This window comes from Cavia porcellus, unplaced genomic scaffold (assembly GCF_034190915.1).
Source record: "Cavia porcellus strain 051 isolate PalLab524CR breed Dunkin Hartley unplaced genomic scaffold, mCavPor4.1 scaffold_21, whole genome shotgun sequence".
In the NCBI taxonomy this organism is placed as follows: Eukaryota; Metazoa; Chordata; class Mammalia; order Rodentia; family Caviidae; genus Cavia; species Cavia porcellus.
Window position 1 is genome coordinate 32,425,368 of NW_026947504.1, and position 27,954 is coordinate 32,453,321.

At 44.6% G+C, this 27,954-nt stretch overlaps 2 protein-coding genes across 8 annotated transcripts in view; one reads left to right on the forward strand and one right to left on the reverse strand.

The window, feature by feature from the left end:
* Positions 1-50: 50 nt before the first annotated feature.
* LOC134471957 (cuticle collagen 2-like) lies at positions 51-27,797 on the reverse strand. 7 transcript variants are annotated; one of them, XR_010041724.1, is made up of 5 exons: positions 27,277-27,797; positions 22,175-22,192; positions 21,182-21,325; positions 18,321-18,524; positions 51-3,034 (listed from the first exon to the last, which is right to left on the reverse strand). XR_010041724.1 is itself a non-coding variant. In XM_063232532.1 (3 exons), the coding sequence occupies exons 1-3, from the start codon at positions 27,795-27,797 to the stop codon at positions 21,307-21,309; spliced, it is 558 nt and encodes a 185-aa protein (XP_063088602.1). In that variant the 3' UTR covers positions 19,110-21,306. The 7 variants fall into 7 exon arrangements, 3 of the variants coding, with proteins under 3 accessions (XP_063088604.1, XP_063088603.1, XP_063088602.1); XR_010041726.1 differs by having other exon boundaries at positions 27,268-27,450; XR_010041725.1 differs by lacking the exon at positions 51-3,034 and adding an exon at positions 14,509-15,109.
* Positions 27,782-27,954, forward strand: part of Atp8a2 (ATPase phospholipid transporting 8A2) — a 627,840-nt gene continuing 627,667 nt past the window's right edge. Inside the window, exon 1 of the mRNA XM_063232530.1 lies at positions 27,782-27,915. Within this exon, the coding sequence (XP_063088600.1) occupies positions 27,840-27,915 (76 nt within the window). The 5' untranslated portion in view covers positions 27,782-27,839. The remainder of the gene's footprint in view (positions 27,916-27,954) is intronic.

The following is a 27,954-nucleotide window of genomic DNA, read 5'->3' on the forward strand; positions in this document are numbered from 1 at the left end:
AGTGTTTTTTTTCTACAATGGCAAGCAGAAACACCAAAGGACACCCAAGATTTGGAGGCAGATTTATTTAACATCGGATAGGCACTGACTAGGAATCAGTTGTTTCTCAGAATGTCAGGCCTTGAAGGCCCAGGAAGGGAGATTTTTATGGGTTTGCAAAGGGATGAGGGTACTGAGGAAGAGCACTTGGCTGTCTTTGATTGGCTCTTACAGTATGCACCATAGTGACCAGCTATGCGTCACAGTGACCAGCTGTTTCTAAGCAACAGAAACAACCGGCCCTGGAACAGGAACTGTCACCTGGGCAACTGAAGTGGACTGGCTGGGGGGAGGCTGGGAGGGTGGCCTTTTCCACTACAAGGTGACTTGAAGTTTGTAACCGGTCTTCCAGCCATGCTGGTAGCATACTGTGTTTCACTCGTCGTCCTGGAACTCGGTGTGCCAGAGGACGTGTTCCGAGATCCAGCTGTAGGTGGCCACCCTTGTCTCAGCCATCAGGACTTTATCCCTGCCGTGACTAATTGTTTCCATCTCCTTGGTCTGTATGTCGTACTTCTGGATACCTTTTTCAGATTTACTCATGAGTTCCACCTTTTGGGCCGATATCACCATTTCATTTGAAGCACACTTTCCCCCGGAGGGTCCCAGTTTGTGAAGCGGTCCAGGTTCGTCTCTTCCACTTGTGCTGTGTTTCAAGAGGTGATGCTGCCTGTTGCAAGCTTATGTGCTGCTCACTATTCCCATTTTAAGCGCCTGCTCTTTCATGTTTATTACTTTTCTCCCTAAGCCTCTCCCTGTCTACCCCATCCCACATGCTTTGGACACCTTTTATGCGCACTCAGCACCTGGTAGTTCCCAGCAGAAGGCCAAGTGCCCATTGTTAATTTCTCCTTCTCACCCTGTTCCTTAACACAAAGCAATTCCACCGTCTTGAGGCTGATCCCATTGGGATGTTGGTAAGAGCAAAAGGAATTGATTGGGAAGTGGAGGAGAATTTGAGGTAGCATGAAGATCTTAGTCAAAGCAGACTGAACATTTGTAGGAATGTTACCTGTGAAACAAGGCAGCCCAGAACAGGATCTGGGTTACAGCTAGAATACGCGCTGGGTGGGTTTGCCTCTAAGAAGCCGCGATAGGCTTCGTTAGTTGTGCACAATGATGTCTGATCTGGGAACAGTGAAAGTCTTCTCCAGTACAGTGCATTCCTTTGTTTTCCCAGTAAGCAGGGCTGGTGACAAGCACAGTGGCTCACTAACTATTTATAACTTATATTTTGTAGTAATTGTGCCTTTTGCTGTTCCTACTCACAGGGCAACAGTGTTTTAAATTCCTGTGCATGCTCTCCTGGTCCGGGAGCCTGTTCTTTGGGTGTTGCTGTCTTGCTGTATGATATTTAGAAGCTGCTTGCTTCCTACCCAGCCACCTCAGGACCAAATCCTCTGCTTCTTGCGGTCCTTAACTACCACTTTTATTCACTTTGGTTCACATAAATTGCTTTTTCAATAATCTCTCTTATATCCTTGTTTTTAAACCTTTAGATTCCCTCCAGGGTAGGATAATTGACATCCTTGTTCGAATGGGGAGGAGGATTAAACCTTTAGACTCAGTTTCCAAGCTCAGAGCAGCACCTTGAAGGAGACTGAGCCTCTCACAATAATGCTCCATTGCTGGGCTTGTAGGTTGACCATACTGCACTGATTTAGAGAAAGTCCTTGAGTGTGTTAAGGTGGAAAGTCTTTGTTCTGCTAATCTACTTTTCCCTAAAGGTAAATTGGCTAGCTGTGTTTTAGGAATGCCTCCGAGTGTCGGGCAAAAATGTTCTTTCTATGGTGTAGGGGAAAGAACGGGAAAGATCCTTGAAAATGCATAAGCTGTGGTAGAAATGATCTCCATAGGGGCCACAGAACTATGAAAAGGCAGAATCAAAACTGTCCAGCTGTCCGGCGAGGGTTTCACGCACACAGCCCGCAGGACGTGTGTTGAGTGCTCCCTGCGAGTCTCTGTGACGCCCTCTGCCCAGCAGCCGTCTGGTCACTGTGTCATCTCCACCTCAGCGTCAGGTGACAGACGACCGCCCAGTGGTCTGTGCTGGGTGGTTTTCCAGGAAGGCCAGACGCATCGGTCACTGAAAAGGCCAAACACTGCATTTTCCGAAAGAAAGGATCATGACTGCCGGTGGTAGTTGTGTGTCCAGGTGGTGGAGACAGATTTTGGTTTTCAGTGAGTTCTTTCTAGTGGACCTGTCAGGTCCCAGAGCAGTCGCCAATGTGTTCATTTGGTGATTCTGCCAATAGGAGGCGACCTAAAATCAAATCTTTACAGTGACCACTGTAAAACCATCCCCTTTCCTCTGCAGAGTCTTGCAGGCGTATTTTCCCTGTCCTGGCCTCATTCAGCATCTGGGGAGGATGGCACAGCTCCCTTTGTAGACAGATCAAACACATGCACAAAGGAAAGTGGCCTAGAAAATGTGTCCTTATGTTTAAAATCAGAATAACTTTCCCCCAAAACTGTGAGACTATTTTAACATCTCTTAGCCCCTTTAAAAAAATACATGTCTAGTTGGAAAGTGAAGAACTCAAAGCCCGTGACTTTGTGTGCCATTTATTACATCAGCATATTCCATTTCTTTTTCTGCACGGACAATACCTGCTTACTGAAATATGCTTAGAGACCTAGAAATAGAGATGAAAATGTATATGCAAGGTAAAATTTGAAAAATCTTGAAATGCATGCTACAGATTCCCAAGAATATGTCAGTCAAAATGCAATTTGGTTAGTTTGAAAGAGGATGGGGATCTGACGGATACCTTGTTAGGTCTTCATCATAGGTGCGTAAGGAAAATATAAGGCAGGAAACATTCGACCTTGTGTCACTGTGAAAAATACCTGAGATAAAGATGCATACAAGGACAAAGACTTTATCTGGCTTGTGGTTTCAGACCATGACTGCTTGGTCTTGATGCTCTGGGCCTCCATCATCACGGAGGGGATACAGGGGTGAGGAGGAGGAGGCCTGTTTACTTCAGGGCATCTGGAAAGCAAGAGGAGAGCACAGGAAGGCGCTGTGAGCAGGACCTCGATACCCCACCAGCAACTATTTTTAAAAATATTAAACCTTTAGGAAACATAACACAAAGTGAACTATAGAGCAATCGCAGCCATGGAGTTAATGCAAACACTAGGAGAATGTTAGCAAATAGGATTTGGAACGTTCACTGAGGCAACTTGAACATGGGGAGCTGTTCTAAGAGGGGAAGGGAAGGATAATTTAATGTTAAGTCTATTTAAGGGTCACAGGTATAGCTCAGTGGCATAAGAGCCTGCCTGGCAAGTGCAAGGTCATGAGTTTGGTCCCTGGTGCAGGAAAGAAATAGAGAGAGAGAGAAAGAAAGAAATCTATTTAAAAATCCCACATGCAAGTTTTAAGGCAACAGATAATGTCATTTTACTCTGCAATTTCCAGGTAACTGGGGGCAACTTTAGAGTAAATAATTAATACAGAGCTTTAAGGAATAGGAATAAAGACCTGTGCCTCTTGCTGATCTTCTGTATTCTTAATCCCTTTCCTCGCCCCAGAGACAGTCCTCCTAAGGGACAGTATTCCACGTTCTCCCTGCTTCCTTCCCTTCTTTTTCTTTCAATTCTTCCTTCTTTCCTTTTTGCATTTACATAGAAACACATTTAGAATTTATTAGGACTCATTTTGTGATGAAGTAAGTGACGGATTCCTAAATATTCCAGGAGTGTTTCAAAACACAGCAGCAATGACAGTAAAACAAAACTGTTCCGAAGATGACTAGCTGTGCGCTCCAAAGCTGCCAACGAAACAGTCTCACGTGTTGTTTTAGTCATCTGAGAGCCTCGCCCAGCTAAGAACAGGCAAAACCACAACAAAACAACGTTCTGTGCAAAAAACGATTGTTCTGTCTTTTCAGGGAATAGTAAACTTTAGAAAACAGTTGTCTAAATTAATATTGTTTTACCGTGAATTTAAATTGGTATAATTCTTCTTTGTTAGCTCCTGCATTTTATTTTAATGACTTGTTTTATAAAAAATGTATGCTTAACATATCTATAAAATATAGGAAATATATAAAAGTGGAAGTCAAAATTTACTCTTAATCTTACTGCCTAAAAATAACCATTATAAATATTAAACTTACATAATTCCAAAAAGTTCATTAATGCTGGTAGGTACATAAGAAATATGTTGGTTGGAAGCGTTCTCATAAAAGTAAATTCATATAATGTACATTTTGGAAAGAAAACTATTTGGGGGCTGGGGGTTTAGCTCAACGGCATAAGCACCTGCCTTGCAAGCAGGCGGTCGTGAGTTCGATCCCCGGTACGGATAAAAATGAAAAAGACAAAAAAAAAAAAAAAAAAAAAAAAAAAAAAAAAAAAAAAAAAAAAAGAAAGAAAACTATTTGACTTTACTTGAATTTAGCTGAAAAAAATAACCAAATTGATACTCATAGAAATGCTGAAACTCACAAATGTTTCTTGGTTATAGCCACCATTAGGTTCTAAGTTATTTCTTTGCCCTGAAGGGTGAAAAATGTTACCTTTCTCCTTGCTTAAGTGTATCTTAGCAGTGACCCCTGCTTCACTGTTGTGAAAAACACAGCTAATAACTCCCTCTCACCTCTCCCATTTCCCATTTCTCTTTTGTTACATTGTTATTTTTACTTTGATGGAGGCTGTAGTACTTCTATCTCTAGCACAGTATTTATAGTATTTTCAGGGCAGTATAGCTGTAATTCTAGAGGAACTTGAACTGCAGTGTAAGCCAAGCTCGGTGGTATGGATTCCATCTTTACCCTGTGTTAGTTGATTGAATTTTATCTCTAGAATTTTTTCCAGAAGACTCCACAGGTGCTGTGCTGCCAAGTTCTTATTTTCTAATTGCCTTCTATTTATTTAAAAACTCTGATTTCTGTTGTACCCTAAGAAAATAGCTTTGTTATATGTGTATTATAGCAAACCTGTATAGGGGCTTACTAAATGTGTTTGTTTTATCCTTTTTCCCTAACTGATATGTTAAGGGACCTAACTGATCTGTTGAGCAACACTCTCCTCTGTAAAGAATTGCAAAAATCTCACCTAATTGATATGTTAACCATTGTTGCTCTCTACAAACTACAGAAGCTGTGCTAAAACAAGCTAACAAGGGTTGTTAATCACTGCTAGGAGCCTCTATTCTCCGCTAAAGAGCTAAGGAAAACTAGAATGGCAATTAATTTACATTTGTTTAAAGTAACCTGCTTGTGTGCAGAGAGATTTGCGTGTGAGTTTAACCCTTTACCCTGACCTTGACACATTACCGCCGTTTTCTGTTCTGTATGGCGCCTTATTGCCTCCCTCTCCCCTCACCTATCTATCTAGGCCATAAAGAATTTGGGTTTCTGGTGACCTCCCCCTGACCCGGTGATGATCTGTTGTAAAATGAGCCTGCCCCAATTTTAAGAACTGCTTAGCTTAAAACAAATTACCGGGTAATACTATGGCCCAAACCCCAATCGGTGCTTTCCTTTTGTTCTGTATATATCAAATGAGTTAGATATCAGGTCTTCGTAAAACTTAAGTTCCAGCGTCTCATAACTTGTGACCCCTTCGCACTCACTAGCGAAGACAAGCTGTCCTGAGATAATTAACTGTCCACTTTCTTCTCCAAATATTGCTGCAGACGTGCCACTCTGAGATAATGTCAGTCTGCAGGATGAAAATAATTTTTAAAAAACACCAGAAACTCCCTAGATTGTCAGAGCTAAGTAGACAGCAATACAGTTTCCAGACTCGGGTCAACAAGTTTGATGGCTCTACAGGTTTCTTTGTTTCTCTCCCCCCGCCCTTTCCTCCAGCCCCTTTTTAAAGTCCTCCCTGCAGCTTCTAGGGGACAGTCTCCAAATTGGCTCCCGGAGACTGGTCGCCAGGCCTGAAAATAAAGCCTTTGCCACTAAATTTTCGGTCTCTTGCCTCCTTGGATTTTATACCGGGGCTCAAGTTATAACATTTGGGGGCTCGTCCGGGATGGAAGCAAGACCCCAGACTCATTTCTAAACATTTGAAAGTAAGTGCTCTGGAGGATTTGTTTGGGCCGCGGTCAATTTGTAATTTTGAGGGGACGCCCTCAATTTGGGAGCGGGAACCACCCGAGGACAGAGTCAGTTGGTTTGTAGGACAAATTCTGTCCATTTGTGACTCTGCCCTGGGTGGGGAACAGCTCCGTTTGGAAGGGGACGCCCTTAATTTGGGAAGTGAAACCTCCTGAGGACAGAGTCAATTGGTTTTTGCCATTTGTGACTCTGCACCGGGTGAGGAACCACTCTGTTGGTTAATTTGTTAATTCCTCCAGATCCCAAAATTTGACTAATTTTTGGGCAAAGGCCATTTTTGCTGCAGCTTGTCTCGTCTTGTATGTCTGTTTGTTTGTCCATTTGTTCTAATTGTTCTCCTTTTGGTTACCCTAAATCTAACAGAACATTCTCTCCTAGGAACCCCTTCTATGAGCCCAGAATGGACAAAGGGATTTAGATATTGATGTGCAGTGTTTTTGTTCTTTAAAATTGTTTGCCTGTTTGGATTTGTTACTAACTTAGGGGCTTGTTGCCCATTTCTGTTGCAGGATCCATATGGCTTATTAGATTCAAGCTTCATAATAAGAAAAATTATTTCCTTTAGCTCACCAAACTGTGCAAAAAGCACCCTTTGTTTGTGTCTTTAATGTTGTGGCGCCTTGTTTAATATGTAAGTCTTCAACTGATTGCTTGCAACCTTGGCATGCCTTTTAAAAGGAGTATTTTTCTTTCTGGTTAAAAAGTAAATATATGTGCACATATATGTATATATTTATGGTTTTTAAGAATCATATCAACTTTACCAAGTAAAAACCAGGTCATACTGTAATTGAGCCAGTTAAAAGGTTATAGCTTTAAAAAAACCCAGCATTTTAATGTGGTAAAAAGACATAAAATTAATTAAATATGTTTTAGACTACTAGAAGGTAACTTCAAGGGTTTTGTTGAGAGTTTTAATGTTGTCTGAGAAGCGAAAAAAAAAAGATAATTGACTGGTGATAGTAAAAAGGAGGGACAAAAAAGGTGGTTTGTCTTCAAGTAAAATGTCTGCTGTGCCAAAATGTAAAAAAAGATAAAACTTAGAGGTATATTATAAGTTATAAAAAGCTTGAGATGATATAAATTTTGTCTTGGTTTATAGTACTGAAGACAGCAGGTTTGACAAGAAGTAAATGTGTTCAAAGTTTGACAGTATTGGATCAGTTTTGATAGATTTATTTATAAGATTCTAAACCTTTGCTGCAAAGTGTTTCCATTAATATGAGATTATAGATGATAATAGAGATAAGATATAAGTTTTCACATGTGCTGTGGACCTCTGGGAGATTATATGGCACAATTTTGTTACCTATGAAAAAGCTTCTTTTTGTTAAGTATGTAATTTCAGTAAAATGATGGCCTGCCAGGTGGCACCCTGGGACAAAAGGTGGTGTGCCATCCAGATAAAGCCTGCTCTCTGATATGGAATGCCAAAACCATGTTGTCCTTTTGTCCCAAGCCGATTGGACATCCAGAGGTAAGGGGGTTTCCCTAGTATCGCCAGTTGGTCTCTTTGCAACTCAGTCGGCCCCACATGTTAGAAAAAAGATTACAAAGGTTTGAGAGTTTAAAAAAAAAAATGCCCCTCAGCCAGTTGATAGAGATAGCACAAAAGGTCTTTTAAAACTAAAAAAATTACCGTCTACTGGGAAATTTGTCCAGCGTACCTGAGTCCTCACAACTGACTTAGAGTTAAAACTGTTGGGCAAATGGAATCAGGAGATTCCAGAAGTCTGGGCAGAAGACAATCCTCCAGGGCTAGCAGTCAGCCAAGTCCCCCTTCTGATGGAGCTCTTACCCCAAGCATGCCCCTTCTGCTTGTGACAATGCCCGATAAGCCTGCAGGCCCGGAAAGGGATTTAAAGTCCACATGCAGAGGCTAAGAGACAATGATATTCTCATTCCTTGTGTCTCTCCCTGGAACATGCCCTTGCTTCTAGTCACTGAAGCCAGGGACAAATAACTATCGCTCTGTACAGGATCTCGGAGAGTTAATACATGAGTTCTGAGTCTATACCCAACAGTGCCAAATCCTGAGAACACCTGGTACTCTGTTCTGAACCTGAAAGATGCTTTCTTCACTTTGCCACTTACTCTGGTGAGTCAACTCCTTTTTGCCTTTGAATGGACTGACCCAGATACGGGGGTAAAAAAACAGCTGACCCGGACACATTTACCTCAGGGTTACAAGAACTCTCCCACTCTTTTTGATGAGACATTAACAAGAGATCTTTTAAAATTAAAAAAAAAAACCACCCTGAGATAGTGCTCCTCCAGCACATAGATGACTTGTTAATAGCCTCGACCCCCACAGAAGCTTGTAAGCTTGTCAAGAGACAACTGAGAAACTGTTAAAGACTTTGGGGCAATTAGGCTATAAAGTCTCAACTAAAAGGGCACAATTGCACTGTCAGGCTGTGACTCATCTGGACTACAAATTGCAAAAAAAAAAAAAAAAAAAAAAGGAGGATTTTGTCCAAAAAAAGTGTCCAGGCTATATTGCAGATCCCATTCCCAGAAACTAAGAAACAGGTGCGCGAATTTCTGGGAGCTGTCAGATACTCCAGGCTGTAGATTCTAAATTTTACTGAAACAGCTCACCCCCTGTAGGGCTCCCTTAAGGAAAAAACTCACTAAACTGGACTGATAAATATAAACTGGACCTTGCGGCAGCTCAAGTGGGCCTTGACAGAGGCCCCAGCCCTGGGACTCCCTGATGTTACCAAGCCATTCACCTTGTTCGTAGATGAACTCAGGGGCATTGCCAAAGGAGTCCTAACCCAGGACATTGGCTCTTGAAAGAGGCCTATAGCCTATCTTTCCAAAAGGCTCAATCCAGTATCAAGAGGGTGGCCTCCATGCCTAAAATTCTGGCCGCTGTGGCAATGCTACTTAAAAGAGGCAAAAAAAAAAAAAAAAAAAAAAAAAACCTCACTTTTGGACAGAAGATTTCTGTAGTGACCTCCCACAGTTTAGAGACTCTTATCAAAACCCCTCCTGAAAATGTGAGTGCTAAAATCTCACACTATTAGGCCCTGCTCCTAGACCCAGAATTGATAGTTTTCAAGACTTCTTCAGTTTTAAACCCAGCCACCCTTATGCCTGACAACGACCTGAGAAATTTCACAGATGGAAGCAGCTTCATCCAGAACGGCAGAGGCAGATGAGTGGCTGGGGCAGCAGTGACCACCAAAAGGAGGTACTCTGGGTTAAGCGGTTAGAGCCTGGCATCTCTGTCCAAAAGGTGGAGCTCATTGCTTTGACTGAGGTACTAAAACTAGCCACGAAAAAGAGGGTAAACATCTATACAGATAGTAGATATGCTTTTGCTACTATACATGTACATGGAGCAATCTATTAAGAGCGAGGTCTCTTAACCTCGGCCAGGGCAAAGATTTAAAAAAAGGGGGGGTGGCTCCACAGATCCTAGATTTGCTGGCAACAGTCTGGCTGTCGGCAGATTGCTGCTATTCACCTGAGGAAACAATTTGGCAGATCAGGCCTCTCAAAGAGTAGCAATCACATCAGAGGGGCCAGCCGAGAAAGTAACTGCTCTGATGCGAGTCCCCCCGTCCTTGTCAAAACCAGTCTACACAAAGAAAGACTGCACTGGTTGTTGTGAGCCATCTAACAGATTCCAGTCCCTGTGACTAAAAGACAAGTGCAAAATTTCTAGGAGCCACAGGACTGATCCAGAGTTTGGGACCCTGGCAGAGGTCTGTTGTCTACCTTTCCAAGACACTTGATTCTGTAACAACCAGATGACCACCCTGTCTGTGGTGATTTCCTCAGTGGCCCCCTCATAAAGGAAGCTTAAAAATTGACTTTTGGACACAAACTCTTGTTTCTTCCTGTTCCCTGGAGACTCTCATCAAGGCCCCATCAGACTGCGGATGTCTAATTCCTGAGCCATACATTATCAGGCACTATTTCTGGAAACAGCGGCTTCAAACTCTGGCTACTTTGCTGCCTGAGGATGACCCCTCGTTGCCTCACTACAATTGTACTGAGGTCATTGATCACCTCACGGGACTTCGACCTTATCTAGTGGATAAGCCATTATCTAGAGTTCCATCCTACTTCTCTGATGGAAGCAGCTACGTCTATCAAGGTAAGCGGGTCTTGGGAGCTGCCGTTACACAAAATCTTAGGTTCTATGGGAACAAATCTTAGAGCCAGAGACATCAGCATAGTGGGCTAAACCCATTGCCCACACTGAGGCCTCAAGTTGTCTTTATCAAAAATGGGGTTTATTGTCTTCTGGAGTCAAAGGATTAAATTGCTCCCCAAATTTGGACTTGTTGGCTGCCATTTAGATGCCAAAGAGAATGGCTACTATCCGCTGTATAAGCCATTGGGCAGAAGATGATCTTGTTATAGAAAAAAATAATTTGACAAATGCCACCTTCCAAAAGATAGTCAGAAAGCCCCAAAATCAGTGGGGATTGAGATAAGCTTGACATTACTGCTGATCCCACCTATTTTCTTTGTCAGAGCCCATTTACACTTAAAAGGACCAGCATCTGGCAGCTCAACTTCCAAGAGATTCCCGGGGGCTAATATCAAGCTAGCCCAGTCTGTGAGCTTCAGATGCCCTCAGTGCCAATTGGTAAATCTAAAAGTACTGCAACAAATAAAAACCACTGGTTATCGTGAGACTATGCCTAAAAACACTAAAAAATAGATTTTACAAAAATAAAAAGCCTAAAACTTCAAGGATATAAATGTTATAATGGTTGATACTTTCATTAGATGAGTAAAAGCGTTTTCTACTTAGTCTGAGTCAGCTCTGATAGCAGTTTCCCTGATTTGGTCTCCCTTTTTATCCATGGGGTCCGACAATGGCCTGGCTTTTATAGCCTAATAACTCAAATTAACCTAAGCTTTGCAGATCAATTAAAAACTCGATTGGGCTTACCAGCCTCAGAGTTCAGGAGAGATAAAAAGATAAGTTAGATTTTAAAGACTATAATTACTAATGGCCTTAAAAACTGGCGAAAACTGGGTAAGTCTCTTTTCCTTCTGCCCCTTTGTGTGCGTGATGCATCCCCTATGTTGCAGATATTTCCTCTTTTGAGGTTTTATATAAGAGATCTTCCTCTTATCATTAAAGGTTTCTAAAAATTAGCTGATTTAACTATTCAAGATCTTATTAAGTCTCCCCCAGACTCTTTAGCCAGCTCTGACTTCCATCCACTGGTTATTTCGCTGCTGCCCACTGCGAGCTAAAGAGCCTAGGCACCTGGACAAGCGACCTCACCATAAATCACTTGAGCTGCAATGGACTGTCAAAGTAGCTGAAAGCCTGCCTGGATTCAACGTTCCCACTGCAGACAGGTCCCAGCTTCAAAAGACCATTAGCCTGCGGATAAATAAACTGTCATTTCTTCCAAGGACACTTTAAAGCTTAAGATTGTCTAATATAACTGATAATTTTGTGTTCTCCTCTTTTGTAGAGACCCCTAAGATGCCTCTGTCTGACTTAAAAATTGTTACTTGCATGATAAAACAGAGTAAATTTAAATGTTGGTTTTCTTTCTCCTTTTGGTTAACAGCTTTAATGACAGCTACAAGACCTTTGTTAATCCTCCTACTGGGCCTTGTGTTGTAAACAAGTTGATAAACTATGTCAAAGTTCTTAAAAACTTATAATTTTAAAGACACATACAAGGTTATAAACAGATGCTAAAGAGTCAATGATTTGACACACTGACTAAAATCAGTGGGGAATGTTGTACCCTAAGAAAATAGCTTTGTTATATGTGTATTATAGCAAACCTGTATAGGGGCTTACTAAATGTGTTTGTTTTATCCTTTTTCCCTAACTGATATGTTAAGGGACCTAACTGATCTGTTGAGCAACACTCTCCTCTGTAAAGAATTGCAAAAATCTCACCTAATTGATATGTTAACCATTGTTGCTCTCTACAAACTACAGAAGCTGTGCTAAAACAAGCTAACAAGGGTTGTTAATCACTGCTAGGAGCCTCTATTCTCCGCTAAAGAGCTAAGGAAAACTAGAATGGCAATTAATTTACATTTGTTTAAAGTAACCTGCTTGTGTGCAGAGAGATTTGCGTGTGAGTTTAACCTTTTACCCTGACCTTGACACATTACCGCCGTTTTCTGTTCTGTATGGCGCCTTATTGCCTCCCTCTCCCCTCACCTATCTATCTAGGCCATAAAGAATTTGGGTTTCTGGTGACCTCCCCCTGACCCGGTGATGATCTGTTGTAAAATGAGCCTGCCCCAATTTTAAGAACTGCTTAGCTTAAAACAAATTACCGGGTAATACTATGGCCCAAACCCCAATCGGTGCTTTCCTTTTGTTCTGTATATATCAAATGAGTTAGATATCAGGTCTTCGTAAAACTTAAGTTCCAGCGTCTCATAACTTGTGACCCCTTCGCACTCACTAGCGAAGACAAGCTGTCCTGAGATAATTAACTGTCCACTTTCTTCTCCAAATATTGCTGCAGACGTGCCACTCTGAGATAATGTCAGTCTGCAGGATGAAAATAATTTTTAAAAAACACCAGAAACTCCCTAGATTGTCAGAGCTAAGTAGACAGCAATACAGTTTCCAGACTCGGGTCAACAAGTTTGATGGCTCTACAGGTTTCTTTGTTTCTCTCCCCCCGCCCTTTCCTCCAGCCCCTTTTTAAAGTCCTCCCTGCAGCTTCTAGGGGACAGTCTCCAAATTGGCTCCCGGAGACTGGTCGCCAGGCCTGAAAATAAAGCCTTTGCCACTAAATTTTCGGTCTCTTGCCTCCTTGGATTTTATACCGGGGCTCAAGTTATAACAATTTCATTACTCCTTTACTTCTTACCCCCAGTAGAACGGAATCTCTCAAATCCCCTATTTTCTCACATACATGCATCCTGAAATATCAACCCAATTGCACTGGTACAGACCAGTAGCCATCTCTACACACTGCTGTCAGATGGGACTTCTCTTCATTATTCTCTTGGGTAGAATATGTGGTTTTTCAGAGCATATGAAAATACAAAGCCAGGCATGGTAGGGCACACACCTGTAATTCCAGCATGCGAGAGGCTGAGGCAGGAGGATGCATGAGTTCAAGGCCAGCCTAGCTTTCACAGTGAAAAGTCCAGCCTAAACTATACAGCAAGACCTGTCTCAACAACAACAAAAAAAGTGCTTTTTGAAGTTTATTTCCTCGTTTTTCTGGAGTAAATTCTGTACTCTCTTCTAACCAAAGAAAATGTGGATGCTCTAAGCTTCACGAGCCATTGCAAGTTCTGTAAGCACTGTAGGCTCTGCTGCTGGGAAGACAATAAAACTGCATGCGCTTCCTCTTTCCCTAATACAAAACAAAACAAAATTAAGTCCAGATGGGGCGAAGAATCAGATGTGGAAAGGGAAAACCAAGAATGCTCAGATGCACAGGTCACTGTTTACAGGGTGCAGTATTTTACCCTTATCCAGACTCACTTGAAAGTTTGATTGAATATAAAATTTAGGGTAAAAAGAGCTTGCAGCTTCCCTCAGAGAGCTGAAGGCATCGCTTCTCGGCTTTCCAGTATTATGTTAGTGAAAAGGAAAATTCTCTCTGTCAGAGTCTCATTTCTTTCAGCATAACATTTGCTTTGGGGACACTATAGCATCTTCTTTTTCCTTAATCTTTTGAAATTTCACACTATTTTGTATAGATGTGGGTATTTTTAATAAAAATTGCCTGAGTTGGGCACTAGACTGGTTGTTTTCACTGAGCACAACTTTAGAAATTTTTCTTTTTAAAAATTTAAAAAGTATTTCTCCTATTAATTTTCTTTTCCTGAAACCCCCTTCGCAACCCCATTCATTTTCTGCCTTTTAGCTTCTCTATTTTCCGTTTCCCTAAATGCCTGGCTACTAGTTCTGGGCATGAGTAGGCAGATGTGTCTGTGTATGTGTTGTGGTCCTGGTCTGAGTTTGTATCTTGCTTGTGTGTGTGCAAATGTGTATACTGCATGTGTGCCTGTGTGTACGCCCATGTGACTGCATGCCCCAGGCATATGTTTGCATGTGCCCTTCTCTGGTGACCACGCAGGCTGCGCCTTTCACTCACGCTCCCTGAACCTCACACTTCCGGGCTCAGTCCCTGGCCGAGTTCCGGCAGGGAGGCCGGCTCTGCCCTCAGCCCCACCCTGCTCTGCTACCCCAGCGGCTGCAGCTTCCTACTCCTGGGAATGGACACTTGCTCATGAGGACAATGTTCAGAAACAGACGCATCCTTATGGACATCCAAGGTAGAGTAAGGGTGAAAATTTGAGCACAACTTCAGAAATTTCCCATTTAGACATTTCCCAGGAGCGAGGAAGAACTGGCTAGGTCAGTGAGCACTGCTGCCGGCCACTGTAGGCAATAAAACTGTACCTCTTCCTCTTTCTCTAACACAGAACAACCAAATTAATTCCAGATGGGGTGAAGAATTGGATGTGAAAAGGGAAAGAATGCTCAGATAAACAGGTCACTGTTTACAAGTGCAGTCTTCAGATGAAGGCGGTTCACAAAACAGCACAAAATCCAGAAAGCTTGGGAGCGAAGCACGTGGGTAACTTGAGAGTCTGAGCGGGAGTGGCTTGTGGTCAGCGTGTCCTCTGTGTCCTGTGAGAACTGGCCTTTCCCATCTGTGCTGCTCCTGCCACCTGTCCAGTGCTGCTGACCTGCTGCTGACCAATCTTTTGCCTTTCAAACTGTCCTGGAAGTGTGACTGTGGGGGACAGTGCCTGGGGAATGAACGTGGTAGAGGTCCCTGAGAGGCACCATTAGGAACCTTTCTGTGTCTCGGGACCCTGGAGATGGCCTCTTCCAGGCTTGGTCGCTCTGTTTCACTTCCAGTTGTTAAGGGACCATGTGTCCTCCTAGATCCGATGTCTGTAAGTCAGCTGCAGCCCGAGCCTGTTATTTGCATTGCAAAAACTCTGATGGGCAGTCTCCTCAGTGGGGAAGCATCTTGTGCACTGCCTGAAAAAGTCTAAACAAACTGGAAGAAAAACGACAAAATTGGCAAATATTTGCACTGCAAATAAAGCATAAATTAGAGAAAAATAAACCAAGAATTTCAGTGGCCAGTTCACAAAAGAAAAATATCTCCAATAAACATATAGAAAGATGTTTAATTTTTCTAATGAGAAAAGCTGTGCAAACTTTAAAGAAACAGATGCTCCATACCTCTCAATTTGCCACACTGATACAGTAAACCATAAGCTGTAGTTGCAGAGGCCCTGCTCTTAATGCTTGGTGATTCTCCTCAGGTGAAAAGTCTCCCAGCCTTTCTGGTTCTGTTTTGTGGCTCCTGTTTATTGCTAGGTTCTCCTGACCTCTCTGAGCTTTCCTCTTGTCTCTAAGCTGCAATGCACCATGTGGAAGAGGTCTTCTGAGTGGCCTCCTTGGTCACCGCATGGAAGAGGTGCAGCAGGTTACCTTAAAGATCAGCGCATCTGCTCCGCCCCTCAGCTCAGCAAAAGTAGCCCATGCCCTGGCCCCTGGGTCCGCGTTCCAGACTCTGCTGAGTTCTATGGCTGCAGCACTTGGAACTGCTGACAGTTGGCTTCGTTTGGGATTTGTGCCATGGGTCCTCTGCATGGCACTGTGGGGGGCTGGGGAGACCCCCAATCTGTAGAGTGAGCCTGAGGGCTGGAGGATGAGCAGAGAGCAGGAGAGAGGGGAAGGAGACAGAAACTCAGGGCCACACAGCTGGGAGGGCCTGGGAGCAAGCCATGGGCTTGTGGGCTTAAGAAATGTGCCTGCAGGCGGAGGTGTGCACACTTCTTTGCACATGCTTCTGCATGCAAGGCGGAGGGTGAGGACAAGTGTTGCACAGACTCTGCACAAGAACAGGTGACAGCCAACCTGGCAGCACTGCTAGCGATGCCCCTATGAGTGCTGAGACCAAGAGACAGATTGAAGAGAAAGAAAGACAGAAGGAGGTCGAGGTCCCGCTGGGTAGGTGGCCTGAGGGAAAGGCCTGTGGCCTTCGGCCTAACAGCCATCATTTCCTTTTCTGCCTTTCTCTCCTTTCCTTGCCTGGTCTTTCTCTTCGCCACGGATCACCCCATGCTCAGTGTTTCTTCTGATTCAGATCAGTGAGTAGCGGCAGGGAGGAGTGAGGTTCCCACCGCATGCATGTGTGGCGGCTCCAGGCCTGGTGACCCTGAACATCTTGGGTCTTTTGCTGGGAAAACAACCTGGGGAGCACTGCAGTTTCCACATGGGGGAGTTGAGTCTACTCCTCAGTCTGCAGGCCATACAGGCATCTCAGCCACCCTGGCATTCAGTTTTTGCTTTTTCTTCATAGAATGAGCATCTCATTCTTCATAATCAGAGAGGAGAATTTGCTAGGGATACTTAATATAAATGACTTGTTTTTCAAAGTTAGGTCACGAATGAAATGGTGTATATTACCATTGTCCTTTAGGAGAACCCAGATGTTCAGATTGACAGATATCAAAGCTTCTGCTCGAGAATCGCAGAAGTGCTGGGCTGCATCTTGGTCAGGACTCACTTAAATGGCCCTGGCGCCTGAGGTCACCCAGCTCTGGGGTTGGCTGTAGCCAGGCGGGCTGCATAGCTGGCACAGGGGACAGGCCCTGCCCCATGCCACACTGCTTGTGGGGAGCCTTTCTCCCTACTTTTCTGTGTGCATCCTTTTTAGAACGGGCCCCTCTCCCCTGCCTGGCCTGGACTAGGGCTGTCCAGACTGCACTTTGTTACTCTGCCAAAAGGCAACCTAAAGCATTTGGTGGTTAAATAATGCAGCAGGGGCCTTGGCTGACGCGTTCATCTCCTGCTGCTGCTCCACTTAAAAGTTCGAAGAAGAAAGAAGAAAACAGTGCAGGGAGAGATGTTGACAATTGCAGAGGCGCCAGTGTGCCTGAAATATTTTGAACCCGTGAAAGGGACGAATCAAATAACAAATCAAGTTTTAAATGCCGATTTCTCTAAGTATTGCCTCCGAGATAGCTCAGGTAAACGTTTCTCCCGTGTCCAGGAGCCAGAGTGTCTACCTGACTCAGCTCCCTTCAGCGGGGGCCAAATGGGGCAGAGAGAAGTGAGCTCCAGCTGTGGGTTTTTCTTACATGTTTATCATCTTTAGGACAGCTGCTCCATTAGAGAACTGTGCTCACAACTTTATTTCTAAGTCATAGGAGAAAAATCCTGACATGTCCTAAAGTGAGCTTCAGACTGGACAATGGAAGAGACAGGAGAAATTTAACCCACACCTTCAAGGTAAAATAACAAAGAACAAAGGGAACAGCTTTCATGATTTTTCTTGTCTACTAAAGATTAGCGACCAAGGCTGATGTGTGTCACTGGTGGGGGCAGCACTAGGGATTAAACTCAGAACCAATCTCATTGAGCCGAATCCCTAGAACGTTTTTACTTTTTATTTTGAGACAGTCTCCTTATGTCACTAAGTCACCCAGGCTTCGCTCACATTTGGGATCCTCTTGCCTCAGCCTCCCAGAGGGCTGGGATTACAGGTGTGCACCTCCATCCCCACACAGCACATTCTGTTTGACTTTTTTTAATTAAAAAATTTTTTTTTTACATTCTGCTTTTAGAATTAGCCAACCAAGAAGCAACAGAAGCTTCTCTTGATCCCCTCACGTCCCAAGCCAGACAATGCCTGCCTTTTATCTGCAGCTGGGTAAGCTCAATGAACCACTGCATTTTCGTTATAAAGCACTCTTGCTCCTTAGCTTAGGTGCAGTGGTTTTCCCAGCTTCTATGACTGAGCCACCGGAGGGCAGGAAATGGATGCTGGTCCTCTCACTTTTGACTACCTGGTGTAGATTTCAGGAGTGCTATTTTTGTCTCCTAAAAACAGAATCGACCCATCCCCCAAAACACACAGAGAACAACACTGGTGGGCAGCCTCCCTTCCTGGCCAGGATTCTTCAGTCTCTTCTTCACTGAAGCGAGGATGACAAGCTCCTTCCTTCCCTGTTTCCAATTCTCTGCCTCCCAGAATGCTAGATCAAAAGCTGGGATACTCCTTCTCCCTTGCGGTTGCCCCTGAGACTCTGGGGGTGGGGTGGGGCTGGAGCACTGGGTGGACTGCGAGTAATTCCTGCCCTTGAAATCAGCAGCAGGGTCAAGGCTGCGGGACACTGTGCTAAGTGACATCTGGTAACCACAGAGAGAGGAACACCTCATGTTGTGGGTACTGCAGGGAAGCTCAGGGCACTGACCTGGTGTGTGTGGAGGATAGAATAGTGGTCACGAGTGCCTGGGAAGGGAAGGGAGAGATGCTGAAGAACTGACCACAGGCACGGGGGTCCAGCTGAGGAGTCACTGCTGACATCCTATGGAAAGTGAGGTGGCAGAGATGGGCAGTGATGGTCCTGTGTTCTGTTCTCAGCAGAGAGAGACAGACAGACAGACAGACAGACAGACTGACAGACAGAGTGGAGGGGGTAAATGGGAAGAGGGGGAGGGGAGAAGAGAAAAAGACAGAAGGTGTGAAACATACAAAAGAAAAATTTACATTCTTGCCTCTGCGCCCCCCCCCCCCCCCCCCGGCGGGCTGGGTGGCTGGTGACCTGAGGGACGCAGCCCAGGGACATACACTGTAAGTGAGCTCCTTGAGGTACAGTTCGGAGCTTTTAGAGCTGCCATCTTTCTCTCTTTTTAAAATTTTATTTTAAAGAGGAAAAAACTAAAGTTTCAAAACAATGATTCGAGGGTAGCAGTGCTTAACACATTGCATATTGTTATCTTTAAATTAGTTACTCAGAGTGCAAGATCTCCGCATTTAATTGACCATACAGTATAAGCACAAAACTTTCTTTTCAGTGAACAAAGAGAAGTTATTAGTATAACTATCTTAACTACTATATATATAATTTCTCTCAGCTTCTAGAACTGCCATCTTAACACAGGTTTTTCAACTTAGAGTGCCTGCCACTTGAGAGATAAAAGATTATCCAGAGATAGAAGAAAATATTAGATCATTTTTCATTTAGTTTTAACATTTGATATTTGGAAAATTTACAAGTTGAGAATTTCTTCACAGCATTGTTGAAGCATAAATTACATAGGCTGAAATTCACATTTTTTTGTTTGTCTGGTTTTTTTTGAGATCTTGCAACGCAGTTCAGGCTGGCCTTGAATTCACTATGTAACCCCAGCAGTTCTCCTGCCGCAGGCTCCCCAGTGCTGGGGTTATAAGCATATGGTAAATGTATCCATTTTGTAGAATTCAAACGCTTGGTAAATGTTTAGGCTTATACAGCCAAAGGCACAAACCAATGCATCACCCTCAAAAGATAAGTCAGTCTCTCACTTACCATCAACTGTATCTTTACCTCAAGTCCCAGGCTGTCCTTAAATTGTTTTTTTATTTCTATAGATTTTCTTTTTTTGGAAGTTTCATATACTATAAACAGAGTCACTCAGTGTGTGCTAATTCACATGGGGTTTCTTTCACTTAGCATGGTATCTGTTAGGCTCACCCAAGCTGTAACATGGATTCATGGTTACTGCTTTTTATTACTGGATCATTTCTATCATACTGACAGATCAGATCACATTTACCCATTCATGGACATCTGAGCTGTTCCCAATTGGTGCTATTAAGAATAATGCTGTGTCGGGGTGGATGTGAAGAAAATACATGAGTGTGGAAATACGCTCTTTGTATTATGTACCAATAAAAAAGAGTAATGTTGTTAGACACACTGATACACAAGTTTTTGCATGAATAGGTGCTTTCATTGCTTTCGGTAAATTCTTAGTGAAATTTCTGTGTCCTGGGGTAAGTTTTTAAGAAGCTGCTAATATGTTTCTGAAGTGCTTGTACCACTTTACATTGCTGTCAGCAGGGTGTGGGGATTGCAGTGGAGTTGAGGCTCTTTCAATGTACCTGTCATTGTTGAAAAGTCTTTTCAATCCTATCGCCTACCTTTCAATTAGGTTTCTGCATTGAGTTGTAGCTTATCATAGATACAAGTTCTCAATCACATGGTATGCAAATATTTCCCTTCAGCCTGTGGTATGTTAATTCCATTTTTCCTGACGTTTTTTGAAGTGCACATTTTTGATCTTGATGTCTTCCCACTCATCACTTTTTTCTTTATGGATGTATTTTTGGTACCTTATCTAAGAACTCGGAGTCCTGAAGATTTCCTCCTTTGTTTTCTCCTGGAAATCTCATTGTTTGTTCTTATATTTCCTTGATCTATGTGGTGAAAACAGAGTCCCAAATTTGCCATGTTTTTGCAATTATTCCAGCATCATTAGTGGAAAAGTATTCTTTTAAAAGTAAAAAAAAAAAGTCTTTTAGAAGTAAAAAGAAATGCACCTTATTCATAACCACCGTGTGGACACAGACCCAGTGTCCCTGCTGTGTTGCCCGTCACGTAATCAGGTGGCCCCGGATGGACCCCTATGTGCATTTCTGACTCTCAAGTCACTTGGTGGCAAGACTGTTCATCGTTGGCAGCTGAGGTGGTCAGGAGTGCATTCCAGCAGGATCAGAGAACTGCAAGGTCCCTCTGCTTTGTGCTTATGAACACCGAGAGCACTTTTCAGAAGGATGCACAGGCCACATATATTTGAATCACTTAGAGTGCATGTGGAAATTCAGTACACTTGGCCTGACTGAAGATTTACTCAATTGGGTGGGGAAAGGAAGTGGAGACTGCAGCTCAATAAATGCCCCGGTGGAGTTAGTCGAGACAGTCCTCTTCCATGCTAACGTTTGGCACCTACTGCCAAGGCCAGGAAGGCAGGCAGCCTGGGTCAGTAGCCCAGCTGCTACTGCAGCACTAGGTACATTACACACAGGGCTTAACTGTTTTTGCAATAATTGAGTATTTGAGCATGAAGGGACCTACGTGCTCATTTGCATATAGGAAAAATAAAGCTAAAGACACGCAGTTACACGTAGCTTCTTTTTCTTTATTGTGTCTGTTTAATGAAGTGTCTATATGAACTACCCTAGTGGATCCCTAAGAGCTATAAACCCTTTATTCAATCACAGAATGCAAATCAGAGACAGAAGGGCTGCAGGAGGACGCCAGGGAAGGGTGAAAGAGCCAGGTGCTGTTACCTGTCAAATGCACCATAGGGGGAAGGTCAGCTCGCTGGGGTGGTATGGGCCATTCTGGGGTAAACGCAAGCTGCTGATGTCAACACTTGGGTGTGGGTTTGTTTTACCCAGTGTTGTAACTGAGTTTAAATGGTGAGAGTTGACCTTAAAAGAAATCATAGAGAGTACAACCTTGAGCTTTAAGTCATTCTGGAAACATGCTTTACAATCCAAAGGACTTGTATCAAAGAAAATCATTATACTACAGTGATACATGCATATTACTATTTATAGCAGCACAATTCATGATAGGTAAATCCCAGAAGCAGCCTGCAGATGATTAGAAAAGGAATATGTGATATATATATGTGTGTGTGTGTATAACTGAATACTACTTGACTATAAAGAAAAATGAATTTGAGAAATCCGTAGGGAAATGAATGTATAATGTTGAGTGAAATAAATCAGACACACAAGCCTAAATACTCCATGGTATCTTTCATTTTAGTGAGGCAAAGTATAAACTATGAGAAAAATAAAGGCAGGGCAAAGGAGACAAGAGACGGGCCTCTTGCGGATGGGCAGGGGTCCAGGGGACCAAGGCTGAGAGGCGAGGAGAAGGGATGGGGAAACAGGCAGAGGGGAGGGTGCCAGGGTAAGGGAGGTCCCGACAACCTCCGTGAAGGGGGACATTATGCACTATAAATATGAATAGTAATATCAGCAAGAACGAAAAGGGGGGAAGGGGAAGTAGAGGAGGATGGAGAGAGGGAGAAAAGAAGGGGATTGAAATAAAAAGAAACAAGTTGTAGTATTTGTATGTACTGATTCCCCAAGATGATTGTAAAATACATGTACTGCAAACATGTACTCATAAATAAAAAGAAACAACGGAAACTTAGATAACTTGTCCAACAGCCCAAAAATATTCAAACAAAATGTTTACAAGACTGTAATATTATAGAAAATAATAAAGAAAATACAGAATATAAAGAAAAATAAACCTGCACTTACCTTTGAATATCTTTGTGGCTGGTGTGAGGGAGACAAGAGGGAGGAGGGTTACTGTAACTTTCGCTCAGACCAAAAGAATCACTGCTATCTACTAGCTCAACGGAACCTATCTTTCTGTGCAACTTTAATGAAGAAGCTATCCAACAACACTCATTTTTGAGGATTTTGTGAACATGTGACATTGCATGGTTGTCAAACAGATTCATCACTTGCACTGGTGCAGCTTTATTCAGGTGGTGCTTTTCTGCAAAATTTTGCATTGTTTCTCACCATTTTACACAAAGAACCACTGGCTCAGTTGTGATAAGACACTCTGTTCCTATCGCATGGCACTGCTTGTTTACCAAGTCAAAATTCATTAGAAGTGTGTGCTTGCCTTGCAGAACACTTACAGGATAACTTGCTTGCAGCCCAAGGTTTTACTGTATCAGAAACTTTTTCTAATTCTCAGACATTAATTTCTTGATATTTTAAAGTTTATTCTTAAATGAAAAGTTATTAAGACTCTGAACCCTAAACTTTCTTTACAAGTCAGAAATACTTTCTGAAAATATTTGAGGAGCTGTACCGTTACTGAAGTTAGGCAGGACTTTATGTACTTGGGGAGAATTACATAAATGAAAGGAAGACACTGGTGGGACTGTTTGGCCATTCTGTATGTTCTGGGTGGCCTTGACTGGTTTCCCAATGAGCATCACACACAGGGAAGTGAGAAGGTCCACACAGACCGATGTGCAGCACCAGGTTAGGGAGTTTCCTTTCTCTGTGGCAGGACAGGACAGCATGGCACACTGCGCAGCTCTTGTGTATGATGATGTTAATTTGCCACTATTGAAATGCATTGGCATTTTCTAGAAATAAGAGGTTCCCAAGCCAACATACCAGTTGATGCTAAAGAGCATATGTGATTTTTGAAGCCAAAATTACTGAGAAACATTTTTGAGGCGTATTGCTGCTGCTTCATGTTCAGGTCAGTGTCCATTCCTTTACACAGACCATTTTTACAGTTCTGTGTTTCAGGTAAATTTGGTGACACGGAGGGGGAAGAGGGACTTGTGTTAAACTGCAGTGTCTTGCCCACAAATGGTGCACACCTACCTTTAGCTCCTGGGAGTGGGTGGGGTATTGGTTCCCAATACCATCCATCTCCATTACCCTTCTGCAAAGCGATACCCTAAGTGGGAGCACAATAACTCTCTTTGCTAGCTAACGAAGTCTTTCTAAACTGGTGCCAAGATGGCTTCTGGACTTCCTCTGGGTTCAGGCCCATCTGTCCCCACGCGTGCAGCTCTGCCTCTGTAATGCCTGTCATCATGGGATCACCTCCGGATCAAGCGGTTTCCGGGGAGACTCGCCAGTCAGCATGGCTCTCTGGGCCTCTCCTCAAGAGCAGGAGGAGAGTTGGGTACATGACATTATTGTCCCTTTCCCTGGAATCACAGAGCATAAGAAGAGAGCTGATCATAAAAGATGAGAAAGCCACAAATGTGTCATGACTACAGGGCCAATGAGAAACTTCAGAACCTAGTAAGTTTGAGCCTTTATGCACTTTGTATAGGAGAGTAGATGAACTCAACACTGTACCTGCCTCTTTGGTCTTTGGCCAGTAGATGTGAAAGAAAAGACAGGCGCTTGATTGAATATAAAACGTGTCTCTTACTTTGTGCTAGGAGACTGCTGATACTGCCTCCAGCCTTCTCCATCGGAAGACCTCTCTTGAGCAGGAGGTAAGTACAATTGTTTTGAGTGTGACGCGGGACAGACTGACAGGAGCTCACAGTCTAGCGCCACGTACTACCTACCTCGCTCATGTTCAGGGGTTATGTAACTGCTCTAAACCCTACTTCTCTAAGAGGCAGTCATACCCTTTGCTATCTGTACTGTCATGAAAATTGAAGGATGAAATACAAGCTATTCATTTAACTTGCCTGATCCGGAGGAGGGACTTAGAATGCTATCATATAAACTATTACAGGGCAGCCATGCGCTACAGACTTGTTCCTCTGTCACCAGGGGCTGGCTTGGCTGTCATTCCCCGGCGCCCTGTGGCTGTACTGCTTTTGCTGTGGTCACGCCTTGCTCTTATCACGGCCCCTCTGTTCCCCCTTTGGCTTGGCGGCTGTGCTGTCCCCTTCCTGTTGTTAATATCATGATACCACAGATTGGGTAAAGTACAAAGAAAGAGACTTTTGTGGTTTGCAAACCTGGTCCAAAGCGGCGGAGCTGCATCCTGCGGGCGGGCAGAGGCCAAGGTGGCACGAGAGAATTACACGGTGAGAGACAGGGAACGGGCACTGTTAGCTCTGGTTTTCTCTCTTTTTATAAAGCTATTTGTACTCCACTCTCAAGGCCGCATCTCTAAACATAGCTGGACTAAGTGTGCACCCTCTGTCACTCACCATGGGGGCCGAACTCCCCTGTGGGTTTTGGAGGAGACAATGTCCAGACCACAGCGGCACCCGGCACCTGCTCGAGCCCCCTGCTGACACCCACCCTGCGCATGAGTTCGGCTAGGCAGTGTCTGATGGAAGCACCTTCGGGCTGGTGGGCTCACTATATTCCTACACTTTCATTCAGGAAGGTGCTTTCCTTATTGTATTGTAAAACGATTAAAACTGAAAGATAACAAGAAGTATAAAGAAGCAAATAAAATCACTGTCCAGAGATTAATATTGCTAGAAATTCAATACTCCACTTTTCTCTCCAGACATGGCTATCAGACATACAGTAGATAACCTGATACAGTGTGGTTCTCTCAATGTCCCTGAAGGCTGTGTGTTGAAGGCTTGGTCCCCAAGGTGGCACTATTCAGAGACGGGGCCTTTGGCAGGTGGCTGGATCACTGACTTCACAAATGGGTCAAATCACTCATGGATTGGTAAGTAGAGGGTTCCTGGGATCCAGGGGGAACTTCAGCAAGTAGGGCCTAGTGGTACAAAAAGGTGGGGTGGATGCCCTGAAGGGGATACAGTGCCCCCCTTTTTCTCTCTTTTTACTTTCTGAGCAGCTTTCTTTGCCCATGTGCTTTTATTGCTATTGACTGGCTCACCCAGGGTCAGCCTTCCTGTGTGTGAGGAAATTTCTTGGGAAGAGTGGTTACTGTTGTCCAGGGCCGGGACAAAGAAACAGGAATAGACTCAAGTTCAGACAGAAGAACGTGAAGAAGGTCACAGAAGGACAGACCCCCAAGTTCTGGGAGGCTGGAAGGCTGCCAAAAGAAGCTACCCCGCTGCCTTCCTTGGAAATCTCAGAGGAGGAGCCAGAGCTCTGAGAGCTCGCACCCTCTCTGGGGACACCAGCCTGTGCTGCTTGAAGGAATTGCTTAGGAAGAGGGGTGCACAGAGCAGCCAAGGACAGAGAGAGCTGCTCCAGGGAAAGATGAGGAATTCCACCTCTCAGGAGGAAGAGGGCTGCTCACTGGGGCTCCCCAATTACCCGTGTGGGTGGGGACGGTGGGTCCTACTTGGGACCCTCTCATTCTTGATTTGGGAACTCCTGGGATTATGGCTCTAAGAACCAAAGCAACTATTTTTCTTGAACAGTTTTTACTTTTATATAGGTGGAGATAAATACATTTTTTGGGCTCTCTCTGTGGATTTGAAGTTTGTATTTGTTCCTCCCCTTAGGGGCTTCACCTTTGGTTCCTAGGCTGCTTTTGGCCAGGGCAAAAGGATTCTTATGGTGATCCACACTGCCATTTGGATTCCAATCCTCATAATGAACAGTGGCCACTGCTTGCTTTGGTCTTTTTTTTTTTTTTTTTTTTTTTTTTAAATCGGTACCAGGGATCGAACTCATGACCTTGCACTTGCAAGGCAGGTGCAAATCCCCAGCCCAGATGTGAACATTCACTTTTTTTTTTTTGGTGCTGGAGATTGAACTCACAACCTCAAGCTTGCTGAGCAGGCACTTATGCCACTGAGCTAAATCCCCAGCCCCTGCTTTGGTCTTTTGTGCAAGCCATTTCCCTTGAGGTGCATACGGCTGAGATCTCGATTCTGTGGCCAACACCTGTCTGCCCTTTTTGGTTTCCCCATGGGCAGTCCGATGAGGGGGGTACCACGGAGATAACACAGGAGCCAGTGAAATGGTCCCTCGCTGCTCTCTGCCGTCTATGCCGTGATCATCAAGTGTGCGCCAAGGGAGCACCATTAAACTGCCACAAAGTTGTCCCACTAGTTTAGATCATCGGTAGATAAGTGTGACAACAAGAAACGAGTTTATTTTATGACAGGATTAGGCAAAATCAGGGGAGGACGCTGGGCCTGTTTATGGAGGCTTAGGCAAATGTTTCACATTTCCCATACTCTGTTTCTCTCTTAAAAATAAACCTTTTTTCTTTCTGTTCTTAGCTAGTTATGGTCAAGTTTTTTTAAACTAATTTTAATATTTAGCATTAATACATTAAAAAAATACTTTTAAGTTCCTTTCAAAATTCTGCTAGGTCTTCCAAGGCGTTACAGACAAAATGGACTGAAACATTAGCGACACGTCGATGACAAATCCGGGTCTAGGGTCACCCTCAGCTTTCACAGCACTCTTGGAGAAGCAGAGGCTCACTGGGGAAATGTCTCCCACCTCCAAGCTCGGGGCGCCACGTTAGAAAACTTCCTTTTTCTCAACTTTCTGCTAAAGATTGACTTATTGGAGATTTTTTTTTTTGTAGACGTGCAAGGAATCCTACTTGAAGCCACCGTTTAGAATGGTCTCTAATTAGCCTGCGGCTGTCCACCCAATTTTCTCATCCCTTGTGGATTTTCCTAAGAAAATCCCTGGCAGAGGCAGAGGCCAGCCGGGAGGCGCTGTGAGCTACGTGCCTTAATTTACCCAGCCCCGGTTCTGTCTGTCGCATCCGTTCTCCTCGTCAGCCCCTCACATTTACTTAATGAAAATGAAATTTAATGATCGGAGCAGAGCAGGCAGGAGCAAGCCATTCCGCGCTCTTCTTTAACCCCAGGCCAGAACTCCATCATATATGAAAAAGACGGAGCTTTTCTTCCTCCGTGGCACTGTGCCCAGGAGGGTCAAGCATAGTTTAAACATTAACTGACAAAAGCAAACAGAAACACATCCTGGGACCTTAGTCCACTCACCTCACCTACCAGTGACTCGGTTTCTGCGGAAGGAGGTGTGCATGGGTGTGAACGTGTGTGTTTGCAGGTTTCTCGAGGTTTCTCGCGGCTTTAGCACGGCCTGGTGGGAACCGTAGCAGGCTGCAGGGGGCGCGGGCAGGGGCTGCAGACCCAGGGCTCCCGGGCTCCACGCGCCCCACTCCCGGAGACCCCCGCGAGGCCTCCGGGGTCACACGGATGAGCGGGACCCGGGACGGAAGGGCAGTCGGGAGGCCAGCCGGGTCCGCAGGCCTCCGCGGGCGCCCCGTGACCGTGGCAGGCAGGTGCACAGGCAGCAGGCAGGCGCAGACCGGCCCCGGCGGCGCGCGCACCCCAGGAGCCCGGATCCCGAGCCCGGCCGCGCAGCCCGCGCCGCCCTCCCGCCTCCCGCGCTCCTCCTCCGGGCCGCCGAGCCCGGCCCAGCCCCCGCGGGCGCTGCAGCACGGACGGACGGACGGACGCACGGACGGCGGGGCTGCGGCGCTCGCTCGGCTCCCGCGGCCGCAGCCCATGGCCCTGGCGCCGCCGCCCGTGCGCGCAGCCACGCGGGCGCGATGCTGAACGGCGCCGGCCTGGACAAGGCGCTGAAGATGTCCCTGCCGCGGAGGGCGCGGATCGGCTCGTCTGTGGGTGAGCGCGGAGGGCGCGGGTGGGCGGGCTGGGGGCGGG

Bases quoted from the DNA above. Each gene is read 5' to 3' on its own strand.
- LOC134471957 (XM_063232532.1), bottom strand. From the start codon at position 27,797: ATGGGCTGCGGCCGCGGGAGCCGAGCGAGCGCCGCAGCCCCGCCGTCC.